This window comes from Malurus melanocephalus, unplaced genomic scaffold (genome assembly GCF_030028575.1).
Source record: "Malurus melanocephalus ecotype Western Australia unplaced genomic scaffold, MMel_1.1 scaffold_401, whole genome shotgun sequence".
NCBI classification, from domain to species: domain Eukaryota; kingdom Metazoa; phylum Chordata; class Aves; order Passeriformes; family Maluridae; genus Malurus; species Malurus melanocephalus.
This window is the reverse complement of record NW_026623633.1, coordinates 17,548-37,113: the sequence shown is the minus strand read 5'-3', so window position 1 is coordinate 37,113 and position 19,566 is coordinate 17,548. Positions and strand designations below refer to the sequence as shown.

Here is a 19,566-nt window from a genome sequence, read left to right as displayed (position 1 = left end):
GTAAAAAACCAACAAAAAACCTCCCCAAAAACCCAAACCAGAAGCCTTACTAATTGAAAGTCTGTGCACAATGGGGCAGACACCATAGTGATGAATGCAGCATGACTGTCTCACTAGATACCAGGCAAAGAATTTAAGCTGCTTGTGCTCCTCTCATGTGAGTTAAAGGGAAAATWATTTGCAAAATGAATTCTGTCCAGGATTTGGCTCACAAGCAAATAGAGGTGGAAGAGTCAGTTTTTTCAACAAACTGTATTTCTGTTCTTAATGCATTTTAGAGGACTCTTCTCTGAACCCACTTCCACTTGGGACAATTTCGCCAAAGAAAGCAGAATTAAAATAAGGAGTCACAACCCATAGCCTTACTTCCTTAGCAACCACACTCCTGCTGYGAGAGCCCCCAAACCCTCTACAGGTGACCAGTGACACCTTTCTATGCCACAGAAATGTTATTTTTCTCTTCCTCATTGCAGAGCCCTGGACTCACCTGCAGATGCACCAGAAATTGTAGCATCAGCCAGAATCAATCCTGTGTTCCCTATGCCTCAACCCAAAGTGTGACCAAATCCCTTGAACAAGGAGTATCATTATTTCTACACAAACTCCACTGCATCTGAAGCTGATGCAGTTTTCTTCTCCTTGGGCTGTTAATTCCTTTAATGCAAAGGGATTAAAGCACCAGGTAACCAGGCAGGAGCTGAGCTGGGAAGCAAATGGTCCTTCATGGAGCTACTTAGGGCAGGAAGCAAGGAGCAGTGCTCTTTGGGAAGCAAGTTACCAGCAGCCTGACCATGCTGGCAGTTTTRCCCCACTCTCTTTGTATCTGACCCCACAACAACTTGATTTTAAAAGCCTCAGATTCAAGGATATTTCCACTTTCGGAGGCACTTCAGGAAAACAAGCATTGGCCCTTCGCCCAAACATTTTACTAGTTTTTGCTATTATGTCACAACATTGGCAAAAAAAAGGATGCTTGAGAAAAAGAGAAAGATACAAACTGAAACAGTTGGGTTTGTAGTCCACTGGGCACTCCCAAGGAGAGCAGCAGTTCACTGATCAAGTGATTTAAACTGTCTGGACTCTTCCAAAGAGCCCAATAAACTGTGCTGACTGTAATTCCATGAGCCTGCAGCAAAGAGGGACACTTAGCAAWCAGGGAGAAGAATAATRTGTTCATTTTCTTTATGCAGAACAGGATTTAAATTACCTATTTTCCAGCTTGAATTTTGAGGAGTGGGATCACTCCAGCATCCCCAGATTTGCTGAAAAGCTTTCCARCTAAGGACAAGGTAAATCCAAGAGAGCATTTTCATGCATTTCCTTTAAAATAGTCCTCTTAGTCCTACTTTTTGCTGTGACCAACACCACCCACCAATTCATCAAAACATTACAACCTGCAGTAAGCAAATTCTGGTTACTACAACCTTTGAAACCTGAATTGCAATCTGAATGCTGTATTAGGAGACAATAAACTGCAGGATGGAAATGGCACAAGGACTCTGCCCTGAGGATGGGCCAAACTCCATGTGTGTATTCGCCAGGAAGAAGTGCACAGCCTTGGCCATCAGGCCCTTTGTCCTGCTTCCCATTTCAGAGCATTTTTGCTGCCATCATCGAGGGTGCCCATGCTTTTAGAGGCCACTCAGCACCCACGAGTTATCCTGAGGAAAGACAATGCAAGCTTCAGCCAGGCAGGCATTTTTTGGGAACTCCAGCCTGCACTGGAGAAGGAGGGCACTGTACTGACAAGCTTTTGACTTCACTGCACTGTTTGAGAGCAATGAGGGGCATCAGCTCCCTCTGTGCACTAAATCTCCTTACCCTCTGCAGTCTGGATATTGCAGGCACTTCCTTYACTCACAAGCTTTGACTGCTTTTAAAAATGTGCACAGGGCAATTCCAAGTGTGAGGTGCACCTGCTCTGACTCTGACAGTTTTACTTTTCTTATAGATTTGCAGACTTTTCCTTGCTTTTTTTTTCTCAAGATTGAATGGCTTTATACWATCAAGAAGTGTCAAAGTTTTACAGAAGGCAAACCTTTCGCTAATGACTGTTTCAATAACTACTTCAAGCTCACAGCCTGGCTTCATGTCAACRTGCCTTAGGAAGATACCTTCCACTTTAGAGGTATCAGGTATGGCTATGTAACTCTCAGGTGTTTGATGGACAATTTCAGTAAACAACACATTCTTCTGACTTCTGACTTGGGGTCACAGGCAAGAGCAGCCAAAGCCAAGGATCCTAGCCATTAAAAACTTGGGCACAAACAGTGTAATTATACAAGCAAGAAACTGAACCTCCTGCCCCAGTAATTCTGCTAATTGCCTTAGCCATGGCAAGCTCTCTCCATGCCCCAAGAGCTGGGAAGGCTACRCAGACCCCCAGAGGGTGTCATTCCAACAGACAYCATTCTRATCACTGCCAATCAGATCACYATCTTAGASAAGTATGGYAGTGTGCACCATCATTTTTAATATYTAAAATATTTAATATTTTGAAGGAATTTCTTACTCATTGAGAAGTGTCATTAAAAGCACCTGCAATAGTTTATATTGTTTCTGTGGGGGTGCTTCTGCCCATCCCATGTGCTGAACAAACAGTAGTGTGAATTAAAATTATGACACTGACTCTCTAAAGGTAAAATAAGGAGAGGCAGAGGTTAGYCCAAGACACTAAAAATCAGGCATGTACACTTCCAGGGTTCTTCATTCCCACTTTCAAATGAATAGAAAAATGCTTACTTTGGAACTTTCTGTTTGAAGAAACCTTCTTCATGGCTAACTCAGCTTGGGCCAGCTCCTAACCAAACACCCTGTGCATACAGCAGGTACTAAACTGTGTGATGTTCAGTCTCCACCTCAGTGGGAGCACTTTGCTCCAGGAAGTGTACAGAACTTGTCACAGAGACTGAAGTGCTTTRTTTTCATGTCTGCAGTCAACATGGCCACAGGTATAAACAAATATTGTTGTCATTTTCCAACTTCAAGAGGAAGATTTGGATGTGTCACAAACCATACAATTTCATCTCTCCTTCACGTATGCACACGTACAAGTGTCAGCCACTTGTTCCGATGGATTTAGCCTAGTTTGGATCAAAGCTTCCTCTACTTCATTTAACAGATTTGCTCAGATGGAAGGTCTCAGGGGAGAAATAATGTTAGTAAGAGGGGGCTTTTCAGCATTGAGTATGTAGGTCATTGGACTTTAAAATAAATTAGAGAATAGTTTATCTATTAAACAAGCCTCACAGTACATATTTCATGAAGCTATACTTAATTATAGGCTAATGTGYACCACAGAGCTACCATGAAGAAAGATTAAGCAGTGACCCATAATGCAGTGATTAATACCATTATTAGCTGGCTGGCACACRGCATCTATTATTTGGTACCATCATGAGAAACAGCAGACCTCCAGTTTCCAGTGCTGGCACTTTTGTGAAATGCAACAAACCCAAACCTTTCCAGAGAGAAACACACACCTCTCTGCACCTCGGAGACAGCAGGGGGGGATGCAAAGAGGTGAGAGTAGACTTGAATTTCCACTTCAAGTGCCTTTTGCAGAGTTTGCTTCTCCACCATTCCAGTTGTGGGAATATCCCACAACTTCTACTGTGCAGTGCAACACTGTCTGAGCACTTTCTCTTAATGCCCTGAAGAGTCCCTGACGTGAGGGGAGCTKGATTTGAGCTGGAATTAACAGCTGAGGACAAGGAAAAAAAAAATCTACACTCTTCTGCTACACTGATGGCTTCTGAGGACATGATGCACTGTAAGACCACTGGTCTCCTATATTAGGGCCCTGTTGGCAGGACAAACACTGTTGTGAGATGAGCAAATCTTTTATGGATGCTCTAAGACTTGCCTGTCCTGGAATCAGCACCATGCACTGTAAAATAAATCATATTACCTAAGATGAAGGGCTAAGAGCAGGTAATTTTCTTCTTGCTGGGGAATGAAACTTTGATTTCATAGCAGACTTGGGTGTTACCAACCCAGGTATCCCAGTCTGGCTAAAGGAGAGCTTCCCATTCAGTGACAGTGACAAAACCCTCACTGGCAATGTTATTGCTGACCTCCTGCTCCAGCTCAGAATATGTCATTCTGTCTCAGAATATGTCAATACCATCTACCTTGATTATACCAAGCTTTATATACAATGGTTATGATCCCAGAGGGATGAAAAGCTTTTCCAAATTAAAAGCAGCATTTTAAAGAGGAAACATTCACACATTCCTATGTAGTTTTCATTTGATATCCTCAAGGCTAACCCCAGAATTCAAGTGGTTTTTTTCTGAGTGCAGCCATCTTATGAATTTAATGGAAGAAGGGAAGTAATAAAATGTGCTCCATATTTTAATTAGTTCCCTCATAACACRGTATTTCCAAAATGGCAGTGCCAAAGAAAACCATTAATCTAGGAGAACAGACAAAGGCACTGTACAGGGCAAGGGACAGACCTCCAAGAGATACACAGTGCCCCTTTTCTTCTCTTGCTGGTAAATGTTACCTCAAAGAACAACTCCAGCTACACAAAAGGAATTTGTACCAATATTAAATATTCAGCCATTTTACATTTCTTAAGGCTTGCTACAGAGTAGAGTAACACAGCTGAGAGATCCCGCTGTATCCTGCTCCAGTGACAGCAGGATAAATGTAAATGGCTTTTTCTGAGCACACATTCACCCTGGCTACTCCAGGTGCCAGGATTAAGCTGATGCTACCATGCAATCATTTCAACATCTGCTTTTCACTGGGTGAGTGAGAAAACCTGTGTCAGATGTATGAAAGCAAACACAATCTGCTACAAAAGACTTTTCCCAGCACACTCTCCTTACACATTTCTTGTGGGAGCAGCCTCTCACACCRGTTGTGGCATCAGCTGCACCACAGGAAGGAATTGAGCAAGTGTCAGAAGGAAGCCCAAAAACACCTCTGACTCTCAGTCTCTTATTACCTCTTCCCAGCAATCAGGCAGGGGCAAATGTGGAAGTTCATAACCACAGAGAGGAGCTCAGGGAAGAACTCATTTGGCAGGAGTGGCCAAATGCAAACAAACAGCTGTTCCAGGRAGAAACAGCCTTGTTCAAAACTGACAGAGACAGAGAAAAAGACTGAGAGTCTTACCTAACCCCCTGCCTGGATCTGCAACAACCATCCAGCCCCACAAGAGCCACAGCTTTGCCCCTCCTCRGTTATAGAATAGAAATGGATACCTGTGTGCGGTTGAATGCTACTCTTGCAAAGACAGCTTGAGACACACTGGCTCTCTTCAGCTCATCTCTGACTTGCTGGTAAATATCTGGAGACACTTCCACCGATGAATTGGATGGCTCTGGTTTGACAGCTCTAGGGATGGGTGGATGATTCAAGAACTGCTGGTTGATGGCCTGTGGGTGCTGGTGAGCCAACAGGCGGCTGACAGCAATCTGCTGGTTTATCAGATGGGCCATGGCTATCTGCTGCCTCACCAGTTGTGGGCTGAGCTGAGGAGACAGGAGCCCAGGGTTTATCATGGTTTGCATCGTTGGCACTTGGTTTCGGATTGGAGTACTGTGGTGAATTTGGCCATGAGGAGACTGTTCATTAGTTTTTCCCAAAGTTGCCAGCTGGTTGATATTTGGTAAGTGCATGGGACGTTGACCAAGAACACAATAGTCTGAAAGGTTTTCTCTTTCCACTCTTTCCACTGTTAAAAGAGAAAAATTAGCTTGCTGTCATTTCAGTTTGCACTTAGGGCAAGGATTACATTGCTGGTGACCACACACAACAGCACCTGCTTTACTTTGTAAGTCTACACTTGCATAGAAGTAACACAGAAACACAAGCAAAAGAAACATAAAGCAAAAGTAACAAGAAAAATTAACATTCTTTTGGATTTCTCCGGTTTCATCCACAGCTCATGAAGACTCCTTATAAAGCAGTAGCAGGTATCCTCTCCAGCTTCCTTCCCTAAAGAAACATGCTTGGACATTTCCATTTATACTGTTACTAATATTTGATTCTGTCACAGCAAATTGAGTAACCTTTAAAAGTGGTCAGTGTTTCAGAATCACTGGCATCTAGGTAAAGGACAGAAACTGAAACTGGAATCCACTCACACAAACCAAATTGAAACAAGGCCACTCCTTGTACAGCTCATGGCTTCTCATTACAAACTCTTTTCCACACCAACTCTACCTTGCACTGTGTGTGGGTAAAGCTACATCATCTGGTACCATCAGCTCACCCAGGTGCACCACAGCAGACTCATGTTGGTTGTGTGAAAGCATTATTACAAAACAGTGAAATTCACACMTGAGAAAAGTCTAAAGCAATGGTTCCTATAGCCAAAGCCTCATTGACATTAATCTATGCAGAAACTTTAAAGCATTTCTGCAAGAATGCCTACTTGAAAGAAAGTGGCTTCACTCTCTTCAAAAAAAACTTTGTGTAGCACAACAGTGATGTCTAAGTGATTTCACATTACAAAAAGTCAAACAGTACACACAAAATGCATACACTGTAATTTTATATACTGATATGCATTGTCCCTGTTAAATGTCTCATGTCAGCAATATCACAGTATCTTTTCATGTAATGCAGAACTAAATGCAGATACTACAAAATCAAATTCCCTGTAAAATTACTATTTGAAATAGGAAATGAAGTTTAGAAAGTGCATAAATATAATTCCTACCTAGATAATTTTAAGCAATCAGAAGTTATTTTACAGTAGCTTGCAGATTCCATGAGCCTCCCTACATGCAAGTGGATTGGCATCTTTATACTGATCTGATATAAAAGCATTCAGAGAAGTGTGTCATAGAAACCACTACCTCATCCTTGTATTGGTCCCAGCAAATAACAAGATAGGATTTATATAATAAAGGCCATAATAATCTTATAACCTGTGTAATAAATAACAATTGTATGAGGTTTTGAACTCTTTTGAAAAACCTAATCTATATAAAGCCTYGAAGCTTTACACAGTTAATACTCAGAATGACAGCTTACTGATGACTTGCTGTTTCCTTTTATATAGAAAGACAGCTCTTTTCACCTTCCAGAGTTAATCTAAGACAGAGAGGGAGTCATGCCCTGAACACTTACAAACACACAGTTACTGTCTTTAGAACTGTCACTCCGTAACATCACAAGTGCTGACTTTTACAACTAGGTGAATTAATACCCAGGATTTCCTTGAAAAAATTTTAACTAAATCCTCCCATTCTTTTAAAGGAAAAACTCACAACACCTTTAGCCTTCTATAAAATAATTGCTTTAAAATATATAAAATAAAAATTAACTTCTAGGAAAACTATGAATCCCACTTTTCCACAAAAGCTAATGTTTCAACCCAAGTGAATTTCTAAGTGTTTATTTGTATTTCAACTGTGAAAGGCAATGCAATGTGTGTGATACACAAATTTTATTGTCAGCAAATGACCATTTTGCTGCGTTACTCACAGGCTGTCAGATACATAATGTAGTATTTCATCTTGCTGAAAATATTGAAAATCCCTATTTGAAAGCTGCTCCTCATGATGTCAGTAGGCCTTCCCCAAAATGAGCTACAGAAAGCTGTACACCACTTTAAGTACAGACAGGGAATCAATGTGAAAAATGTAATAGGAGCAGTGCAAATTCCAGGGACAGACCCATCACCAATAGAGAAGTGTGGGCAGGGGAGTAAGGAGGGGCTGGTTTATCACAGCCCCAGACCATTCTGCAACACAGAGCCCACATGGCCATACTATTGCCTCCTCAGCCCCTCTGCAGCAAGCCTGCACCTGAGAAATGCCATTAAATACACACAGTTGCCAGCCAAATGCAATTATTCCAAAGGTACAATAGCTGCTTGGCAGGTGTAAGTAGAACAAAGATGTTGCTCTGTGTAATTAAATRCTTGGAGCATCCTGCTACATCACTGACAACTCTAAAAATCTACAGTCCTTCTGCTAGGAGTTTCAGAAGAGCTGAAAAAGTTCTGAGCTATTTGTAGTTTGAGGAGCACACAGAGAATAAGTAACTGAAACCAACAAATTATTACTTGTTAGAACAAAAAAAACCAGTAACCAAGTGTTTTTGAAAACTTGGTGAGAAATAAATAWAAATAACATTCACTTTCTGGGCTGAACCACATTTGCCAAGTTTCCACCCACTCCTGACTTCAATGCCAAGTTATAAACCCCTATAAAAATAAAGTTTAAGATGAAAAGGCTGCCAGGCTGTTAATCTCTGCAGTGCTACTTGGAATTACACAGCAACATCACCTGACTTGCTTCCATAGGTATATTTTTTCCTTTATTATCATTTTCTTTTTTTTTGATCACATTAGACTATACAGCCATATAAACAAACCAGATTCTAGTCACTTCAACCACTCCAGTAATAAAAGGTTACCATTAGCAGTTACGCTGGATGGAAAAAATGTGCCTTACTCAACTCCTCAAGACTCTCAGTCTCTAACACATTGGCTGTATCTGATTCCCTGTTGTTCTTGGGTAACTGTGCATTGGTAGGGTTCTGCAGGGCTGAACAGGAGCAAGGCTGACAAAGCCCTGAGATGGAGAATGACATTGAGAGACAGGCCAGCCTGGCAGCAATGCTCTAAGCAAAAAGGGATACAGGAGCCACAGCTTCTGTGACACCAGCATTCTGCCTCAGATCTTCCTGAGACASGCCTTTTACCTCTGCATCCCCCCTTTTCCATGCTCATACTCGATTACAGTCTTTCCCTTGTTTGTTGTTGTTCTACTAAACCTGGGGATACATTTAGAGTTCTTGCAGCCCTATATTGATGGGAATACAAAGCAGAGAGGACAGAGCAGCAGGACCTCACACTGGGAACGAAGGGGTTCCATGGATATCTACATTCAAGTACTGCTGATAAACTACTTCTGCTAGCAATGCCTGTGGTAGTTAAATAAAAGCTGGTTCAGGAGGCTGTTACCTACCTCCATCTGTGGTGTGACCACAACAAAAGACATTGCAGTGTTTTCGTTTTCTCTCTGCATCACTGACTTGGTACACAATTCTGCAGTTCTTTGCTTGAAGAGCTCATTTAAACCAAGCACAAAAGTACTGTCATATTGCAGAGCCACCCACCCTTACAAAGCCAATCACTAGGTAGGCAGAAACTTGTGTCTGGACAACAGGTACTGTGCTAAGCTCAGCAATTAGCTCTGAGAGCATGTCAGGATAGCATCTGCCCTTCATTTTTCTATACCTCCCCACAATATGTCACTACCTCTACAAGAGTCAGAAACCAACAYAAGCCCTAGAATGGGAGCAGCAAATTGCTGTATTTCAATAGTCCGTTCTCATCCTATAATGATTACCATGTGCGTCAATGTATTTCAACTCCATACTGAGTTAAAACTTCCTGGATCCAGCACAAAAGGAATTCAGTGCACCCTTCCCCTGTGTGATGCTCCCAACCTCTACCCCAATCTTCCTGCACAGTCAAGCAGCTGAMGCAGACCACAGCACAATAGCTTGGGGTGGTCTGCATGCAACTTTCCATTTAAAATAAAACCAGCTCAAAAGATTTAAAATAAGATTTATTTCTCCACCTTCCCTTCCCCTCACACTTTATTTGCACTGAGTTGTTAATAGGAACATTCTGACAAACAGCCCGTGGGGCATTTAGGGCTTATGCGTGGCACTGAATTGACTGACAGCACTGGAAACCAAATTCCTAGGCACAATAAGGGATGYAGCAGGGAGAGCAAGAGTGTAACACATCTCCCAGCACTGCAAGTGGGAACACAGAGGAGCCGCCAGCATCCATGACCCAGCGTGTCCGGAACTCTCCAGTCCCACAGGCACACAGGCACTTTGCCCCAGAGTAAGAAGAAGCTGGTAAAGAAATGTTTTGTAATGAGTTACTAGCCGGCAGAATTGCCATGCTTCAATTGTGACAGGATGTCACCACCCAGGGCTGTTCTCCAGCGCTTCAGTTTGCTTCTTTGTTTTATTTATTATTTAAAACCTGGTGATCATAAAAGCCGTTTCTAGCAGTGGTCGTGGCCAAGCTGGGAGAGCTCTGTGAACTCTGCTRTACCCTGCACTGAGCTGGAGACAGAAAGGTTCCCACGATTTCTCCTGGTTTAGCACCATCCTGCTCACTGGAGCGAGATTTGAACTTTGGAGCTGTGCTTGGGGACAAAGCACACAGCACCAGCTCCACCTTGGAGAAACAGGGCTGCTGCACTGCACCCAGAGGGTCCCCTCGTGCTTACGCTACACCATTGGAAGGATCACTTTGTAAATAACAGAGGAGGTTTAAAAGTGGTAATTCTGTATATTTTTATCTATAATTAGGATAATTACTTTTTTTTTTTTTTAATCACAGCCACGTAACCACTTCAGTGCAAAGGGCTGGTCTGAGGAGTCTCATTTTCTTTCAACATCTAATCTTCGTATTTATGCGTAGTCATTCACTGATTTCAGTGCCCAATCTGTACTCAGGCCATTTGTTCCTACACTCAGGAATGGAGGAAAAGCAGGTTGGTTGGAGAGGCAGACATGASAAGATGTTGTAACCTTTAAAACCTTTCCTTTCCTCTACTCCTGCAGGACAGTACAGAACCTCAAAATAGCTATAGAGCACATACAGAAATTATTTGGCCGCTGGCTGTGGGTAGCAAAGGCCTTTATCCAAGCCTAATGCAAAACAGACAGGAAAGGCCATTGTCTGTTCTTTGTTGTGTTGCAAACCACTCAGTTCCCACAAATCGCTATTTTGTTACTTAGAATCATCATTGAAAGTGGGCCTTTAAGCAGTGCCAATCTCAGGTAAAGTGAGCAGAGTGTACTGACATTGCTGAGTCTCTCYGTGCAGCTGGACTGCTCATCCCTTATCCTCAAGACCAGCTCTAAGTCATCCCTTGGCACATCGAGATGCTAACACATCTTCTGCCAGTTCTGCTAAAGCACAGGAAGTTATATTCTTCACATGGGCTGCCCTGGTTCCTAAGATGCTTGTCAGAAGACAAGCATCATCATCTTAGCTCTAGATTGATTTTTGGGTTTGTATACAGGTTCAAGAGGCACAGAGAAGCGTGAACTCAGYTCTTCATAATCATGTTAATATTGTTTGTCAAAAGGACATGCCAGATCCATCTGGCAGAGAAAACCATTACATTGAAGGTGTTCTAGTGACCACCTGGTCTAATCCATGAATATGGGTCAGGTGGAATGCAAAAGGAGAAGCAGTAGAACCATTAGTKAGAACTGTCTGACAGAAATACAGGAAGTACTGATCTAGATGAACTGATGTCCTCATCTCATAAAAATATCTCCCTTCTGTCAAACTACTGTAACTAATCTTTTGTGGGCATCTCAAAGCTCCTAGATGTCCCAGTGCATTGTACAGTCCTGGGAGGTACATATGTGTGTCTTCCTGATTCATAACATCCGAGACGGTGAAAGGAGGGAGACAGAACACAAACATCATTAAGACACAGATATAAACTCTTCAGAYATTTCAAGTGAACAGAATGCCATCCTCTTCTCAGAGACACATATTCTATGAAATCCATGGGATCCCGGAGAGGCACAWTGCAGCTTTTCACACAGGAAAGCTTATACCTGTACCTAAGCTTCAAATTATCCTCCTGTTTCAAACTAATCTCCACTAATGCTTACTCTGTAAAATATCTTCTGAGTTAACATGTCACTGTTTGGCAGCACACTTTTTGTTTTTCTAAAATACGAAAGAAAATGAATTTAGAAATTCTGCAGGTTAAAACAAAAACATGCTYGCTTTTTAGAAAATGAAGATGATTTTAGAAAATGAAGAATTCAAAAGGGCAGMAGTCCCAGCTGAAGCACACAACTGATCCTCACTGAGACAAGCACAGTACTGGGAACAGGAGGCATTTTAAAAACAAGCATAAGTGACATCAGTTGAGCAGGTTTTGTCACTATGGCAGGGACAAGTGAGCAGACAGCTTCTCCATGGAACTGTCTCACCTATGTTCCCTAAAGCAGCACTGGCTGCAGCTCCAGCCACGTGAAGGCACAGGATACAGAACCCAGAAAACCTCACACATCCTCTGCCACAGCACAGGCACTGTGAGCAGTGAGAGCCAGAAACCAGGGAAGACATTCTGCAAAGCTGACATTTATATATGCATTTACTTTAGACAAAAGTTACTCTTAAATTAAAAAATATAAACCCAAAGAGTGTGCTTTCATTCTCTTTACAGAGGAGAATAGTCAAGAGGGCCACAACTCAAACATCCTCAGAACATGTGGCAGCGGGTTAATCGTTTTTTTAACAATGCACACGCACAAATCCCCCAAACTGGCACTTAATATCACAGACCATGCTGAAATACAAAATTCTAACGTGGGTGGGGAAAACAGCAGTCAAAGGGTCTATAATTCTTGYGGAATCTTGACACTTTTAACTTATRTTTAAAGAGAGAGGCCACTTTTTCCTCATCATTAGTGCCAACTGATGAACTACTCTCCTCATGAAGTAGCACAGCAAGGCCACTATGAGGATGTCTCTGAGTCAGAGAGGATCTTCAGGTCATGTATGTTACCTAGATGATCACAAGYTTGCCTGTGACTGATGTTATTTTCCATCCTTTTTATTTAAGAAAGTGAGGAAAGTCCTATTCTTGGTGAAATTAATGCACAGTAAGGAGTGTAAAAGTAAGCAAAGGAAAAGTTACAGTAATGTCAAGAGCTTCACTGCCGACCTCAAATGGTTTAGTGTCAGAGCCACAACTAATATAAAAACAAAGTTTGAAATGTAATTCCTTAAAAAACTTAACATTTCTGCAAAAGGTCAAGATATATGCATATAAATATATAACATATATATACCCCTCTATTTACACAGAGAGAGATAAATACACATGCATATATCAGTGAATAAGATAGTTTTTAAAAGTCAGAAAGGCTGTTTGGGAAAGATCTGGMGTGCCTTTTCATGAGGCTTCCACAAGATCTGCTTCAGAGGAACAATTAAAAGCTACTCCTCAAAGCACATAATGACAGTTTTTCCCAGACTCACACTGGCATTATTACTGTGCTGCAATCCTCAGTTCCTTCAGCCTGGAAACAAGAAATCTGGGAGGCCTTCTGAATTCTGTTTCTAACCTCTCTCAACCTACACTGGCCCCTAGGAACACATTAAAAGAGAAACAGATTGCTCTGTCTATCCATTATTGGAAGTAAGCAAACAAACTTTCAAGAATAAAAAAGCACATAAACAACAAATCAGTCATATCGGAAAAATCAAAGAGCAGCCAAAGCAGATTCTCAATTTAAGGAAGCTATGAAAGCTTTTCCTTACATGCTTGATCTGCTGAAACAGAAATAATTGAGCCCTCCTCCTTTAAACTGAAAAGCCTCATCATTCCACAAAAACTTTGAGACAGCCACAGTCTCAAAACTCACATTCACAGAAAGCTATATTTTGACAGACACTGATGGCAGGAGCAAAGATGACATGTTCTTCATACGCAGACAAAAAAAATATGTCTTTTTATTTTTAAGTCCACAATGCATTTATTTCTTCCCGCTGCCTTCCTAACTTCCTCCCACCRAGCTAAGTTGTGTCATCAGGCAAAAAGAAAATATTCACACCAGTTAAGAYTTTCAGTTGTGAAAGAATTCTGATACAGCGATAGTCCTTCTGATAAAAATAGAAAGCATGACACTTAGAAGTGAAATATCTATTGAGAAATAGAGCTAAAAAACATTCTAAATGCTATGACCCCAAAACACTGGGACACAAGTGGTATAAGTTTGRTCCCTTGACAATTACCTGGCTTGGCTTGGCCAAAAATTGCATGGGTAAGTTCTGAAGGAGCTCTCTCCATACATCTCTGTATATACATGTATATAGTTACTTACAGAGTCTTGTTTTAACTTCTGTGTTTATTTGGTAATCAAATTTAAAATCAAYGCAAACCTTTTAAGCAATTATTAAAATCCTGCATTCCAACAATGTTGAATGMCTTCTCCCAACTTCAGCAAGTTCAGCTTCTAGAGAAATCAGATGAGCATTTCTCAGATTGACAGAAGTATCCCCATGGGACTGGGCAGGAGAAAGGCAGTTTGAGGACTACGGGAGTAAGTCATTGGTCTGTAGTTATCATTGATTAGTATGTATTCGTTAGCAAAAAAGGGGATTTCTAATTCTTCACTGAGGCAGATTTAAACATCCTTAAGCCCTGTCATGTATGGCAGAACTTTGAACTAAAAGGCCTTGCATTCCTCAAAAGGAAAAATAAAAAAGTAAATTAAAGAAGAAAAAAAAAAGGCTTAACTTAGTAATATTAGATTAATTCAYGTTGCATATTTTGAACAAAATTACAACAAATACTAAATAGCTTAATTACCACCTCAAGTGATTACAGAGTTGCCCATGAGGGCAAGAAGTCCACAGTAGAATTGTTAATMTTTTTGTTTCCCAGCCACTGTCTACATTCCATCAGAACTGTTTTAAGATAAGCCTTCCTTCAAATATATATGTATGTCCCAAAGAGCTTGGAAAGGGTGGATTTCCCATTGTAAACATCCCAAGTGGCAGAGCCAGGGCCAGGAGGAGACCAAAAGGTTCCATCCTCACCCCAGGCAATTCCCAGCTCTGGCTGTGCACTGACTCTCGTGCTGCTGAGTAAACTGTGAAACATCTTGAAACCTTAAGGGGATGGGATGGGATGGGATAGGGTGGGAGAAAAAAATTCAACAAGTTTATTCTAGCATCATCTGACACAAGACCAGATTGCCACGCTGAGCTAAACTAACTGAAAACTTTTTTTTAAAATTATGGGCATAAATAGTTTAGTTGTCTTTTCGGTGAGTTCAACAGAATGCACACTGAGAATGTTTACTTGAGATCTGATACAATTCCATTTGTGTGCAGCTTTTACATCTGTTGCTAATGATATCTAATTATTGATTGTTCACTTATATTTATTTAAACATTAACTATACACTCAGCAACTTGATGCTTTTCTTTTTTTTTTTTCTTCATTTTCCAGAGAACTCTTTATTTCTGTCTGTCTTTGGTTATAATTACTTTGATCTTCCAGAGTGTATAATTAATTTACTGTTTATTTATTTCTATGAGAAAGGAAAAAAGATTGACCTAGTAGATCTATATGTGGCAATTTGTAACAGAATCACATAGCTTGTGTTTAGGAAAWCATGGTTTTGATTAAGAAGCAACCATTTAGTTCCCACTGTTTTATTAAAACAGACATTAGCAGATAATAGGAAACACATTTAACACTGTAGGCTGCATTTAGTTTGCAGCATCAATAAAGTTATTTYGAAGCCCCTTCCTATTTTGTATTTATCACAGCTCATGTGAATTGTTTTTTGCTTTTACTTTCTAGTAACCAGCTCTAGAGCTACACAAGGATACATGTGCTGGTTCCAAAGACTCTGAATTATRGTTTTATCTAATCTATCCAGCTACAACCCAAAAACCGAATCACTGCATCATCCATTCACCTTTGTGAAAGTCTTTTTTCAAATTACTATTAAAGGAGTATGTGATGACTGATGTAACTCGAGTCACTGATTCTGCATACTAACTGAGCTTTCCTGCAGGAATATCTGACTACAGATAGGAAAAGGAACAAAACAACATGAAACGAGACATGATGAGAAACTGAAACCACCTAAAGAAGTGCAGAAGTCTYCCTGCTTGCAGACGGTTAAGATTAGTGCTCTGAAGTTGCATGACTGTTTATTCTCCATGCACCACTGTACCTGCCACAGACTCTTTGTTTTCTCTCCCACTCATATGGTTGATGAATCAACACTACTTGAACTGCTTTATAGCAGCTTGTGTTTACTTCACACATACCTTAACCTTCCTTTTTCTCCTCCTACTAACACACATAATCTTCCAAACAACAACGACTGGCTGTGTCTCTGAATAGCACAAATACAGAGTTATCTGGCAAACTCTTYGGGTTTGGATCCTTGACCTTTTGATTGAGGTTTCATTCTGCCTTTGCTGCACTTAACAATTTAACTGTGCACTTACTAAGTAAAAAAAGTAAGAGTGTAAAGCTCTAAGAATGGGAGAAAGTGGAAGACCAGCAGTGTGCTAGAAATGCTCAGAAGCTGTAGTAGCATCTCTACAGTGAAGAACACTACAGTTAAGGGCCTCCAGTGCCTTTGCAACTGGCACCCTTGCCCAGTTTYGAAAAAAGAAAAAYRAAAAAAAMAAAARAAGCCTATTTTTGTTCTCCCAGAACAGCAAGTAAAAGCGAACCGTGATGACCTCGAAGTTGTTTGATGCCTTTGATTGCTTTTTAACCAAGAGGATATGTTAAAGCACTTTGAATAAAATCCTTTTATTAAGCGACACCATTTAGAGAAAAGAAACACTTCTGAGTCACACAATGGCAATTTAGAAAAAAAAGAAAATATCCAGTTTATTTGGCATGGGGTAACCACATACTAAAACATTCAATCAACATTTTTAATTYTACCCTAAACCATTTTAGTAGGTGRAAAGCAACATCTCCATTTCCTTGCCTGCATTGTTACCCCAATTCTGCCTGGACAATCTTCCTTCTAGACACAAATAAYTTTACCACAGAACATTCTTTCTTTTTTWYCCCCAGTGAAAACCTAATMATTGCAGAGCCCAGGCATGAGTGTSTTACAGGTATGCTCYACACAAGCCAGGTATGCAGAGAAAAAACAGATGCCTCAGAACTTGTTCTGATGTTTCACACAGTTTTGTTTGATATTGTCCTAATTCCTGCAGCAGACTATTTATGGCATTATTATGCAGATTTCTAGTCTGATTTAGTCCAAACTAAATGAAACAAGCAACCTTTTGTATCTTATATATGCCAGCCTTTTAGGAGGAAAAGACAGCACACTCTTTTTGAAAGGTGCTAATCCTCACATGACTAAAAATACAATGGTTTCTCAAGAAGAACATGATATTACCCTGTTTCTTCATAATGTTTGTGAACTCTGTTATGATTTTCTTTGCTACTGAAAGGATCACCAATAGAAGCTGCACTAATAGTCTATGYCTTCTTTCAGACAATGAATCTTCCTTTCAGTGGTGTAATAGAGAGAAAAACTATAAAAAAATCCTATTCCAGGATACAGCTAATTTCTAAGAGTGATGGACATTTGGGGAGAGAGGAGTCAGGTGGAATTATGATAAAGCTTTTGACTATCCTCAGACTCAGGAGTATTTAAAGCACTTGAGYGTTTTATATAAAAACAAACTAAAAGCCTACTAAAACAAATGTCCAGTGCACACCTAAGTCCTTTGCCAAAGGAAAGGAAGAATAAAAGAACAAAGCACACATGAAAAACGGATGCTTGTCACATCGTTTGGGCACCATTGTGATCAGACAGGTAATCAGACAGTTCAGTGGTGAGTATGGGATGAACTCACTTAGAATAATTTTACTGCTTCAGGCACTGCAGATGAATTAATACAATTTCATTGTAGAAAAAATACAGACAATGGGCTTTTTTTTATCTTAACTTCGGTGGGTGCAGCACCTCATTATTTAGAAATATCTTCTAACAATCAGGTATTAAATCCTCTGTAYCCAGATTCCACAGGATAAAATACAGCAGGAATGCCAGTACACTTTGCAGTATTGAAAACAGAGAACAAGGGCACATATAACTTAAAAGGTCAGGGTTTTTAGCTGCCAGGAACAAAATTTAACTAAGGTAAATTACATAGTAATTCAACTTTTAAATCCTGAGATACTACAACTTTTCCTTTCCAAAATGTTTTAGCTTAATTCAAAACACAGTTGATCTTTCAGCACAGCCAAATGGGATATTTTGAGCATGTTTTGTGTCCTGTGTTTTCATGCCAGCCTTGTTTGTAAAGCATCAGATTTAATTTCAAATGTGCTGTGACTGTGTCCTCTTTGGAGACAAGTTCACTAATATTATTATAGCTTATTATCACTTTTACTTAAAGCAAATAATCTCAAACTGTCAGCAGAATCTAAAGAACTTGGAAAACAACAAAAAAAATAATCAATTTACCTTTAATCTTCTTGTACTTTTTGTACCATCTCCCAAACTCCTGGCACTTGGTTGCTGACACATTGGCATAGTATGTACTATTTACAATGGATGAAATCATACTCTGGAAACACAGAAAGAAAGAAAGACAAAAAGTGATTTAAAATATCTTCCACAATTAGAAATCTTTTCCAGGGAAAGCAAATGACATGCAAGTGCACAATGATCACCCATTYGTGACTTTAATATCAAAAGAACCAACTGATGAGTACAAAAAAATGGTTTTATTCTCCATCCTRTATGCCCAGCCATAAATAAAACCATAAAATAGTAACTATTTTGCACAATAATGTAAAAAAACGCAGTACAAACCTAGACTGAGACCTTCAGCTCCAGCTGGGGGGAATTGGGGGGGAGGGAATTGATATTAAAATATCTAAACTTCAGTTGCATAAGAACAGGCAGTGCCATTGTCAGACACGTGCTGTGCTCACTGCACCAAGCACCATTTAGGAACCAGATCCTAAAGGTAAGATTAGATGCTCCAGCATGCATCATCCAAATAATGCTTTTCAGATGTCTCTGTGCTGCTTCCAAATGCAGCAAGACTGCACAGCCAAGAACTGGAGAACATCCGTGCTATTCGCTGCAGAACAACAGTTAGGCAAATCAGTTAAATTAATATAATTTATAGAAACGTATGATTAGTCTTTGTGTGAAAAATCACCCAGAAGAGAAATTAACAGAGCCATTCAGAGCAAAGGGAACTACACATACTACAGCACAGAGCAGTCAAAACCCACAGGAAAGCTCAACAGAACTGAAATATCAGTTGTTAACCAGCACCTCTCCCTACCCTGCAAATTCCCCCCAAGCAACTCAGTACACACCAGCTGAAGAGAGGGCTGCAGAGAGGTTTTGCAGCACCTGATACTAATAAAAAGGTATTTGTTAATTGTGTAATTGTATAATTTTATGATTTTATRATTTTATATATGGGATGCTTCYGCCCGTAGGGTGGTGAATAGCCTCATTACTGATAGTTCTCCAGATTTATCCAGCCTCCTGTCCCATTCCCTGCAACATCACAGGATTCTGTCTGTTCCTAACCCTTGAGTTTTGGAACTCAACAAATGTCAGCAAAATTGAGAGACTTAAGGTAACTGGGGTGATAGAGATTACTTTCAGTCTTCAACAGGTAATTTCACTTTCAGTAAAATGGCTATTCTGAATTTTCACTCTACCTTTTCCACTCAAAGGGTGYTATGGTGCACTGCAGCAGAGTTTGAAGGCTATCAAGTAAGAGCCTTGTTAAGTAGCAGCTCCAATTTCTAAAACTGAGWTTCAATTTTCTAATTAAAATCAATATTTTGAGACATAAACCTAGCATTGTGGCAGTCAGCAGCAATTCCCTGCCCATAAATCTGCCCTTTCTCTACAGCATTTTAACAAGCAATAGAATACTGAAAGCCTAATAGAGTGATAGCCTCTGCCTAGGAAGGCTGTTGAACAAAGTTAGGCTAACCTGGGCATTTTTGCATCACTTTAGTTAAATTTCCATTCACTAAGGGGAAATTGTTT

The 19,566-nt window shown here is 40.3% G+C and overlaps 1 protein-coding gene across 1 annotated transcript in view; it reads right to left on the bottom strand.

The window, feature by feature from the left end:
• LOC130581288 (DNA-binding protein SATB2) overlaps positions 1 to 19,566 on the bottom strand; it is a gene marked incomplete at its 5' end in the record, with an annotated part of 70,776 nt that overhangs the window by 45,855 nt on the left and 5,355 nt on the right. The window contains 2 exons of the mRNA XM_057379316.1: positions 5,217 to 5,689; positions 18,007 to 18,109. Coding sequence (XP_057235299.1) covers positions 5,217 to 5,689; positions 18,007 to 18,109 — 576 coding nt within the window. The remainder of the gene's footprint in view (positions 1 to 5,216; positions 5,690 to 18,006; positions 18,110 to 19,566) is intronic.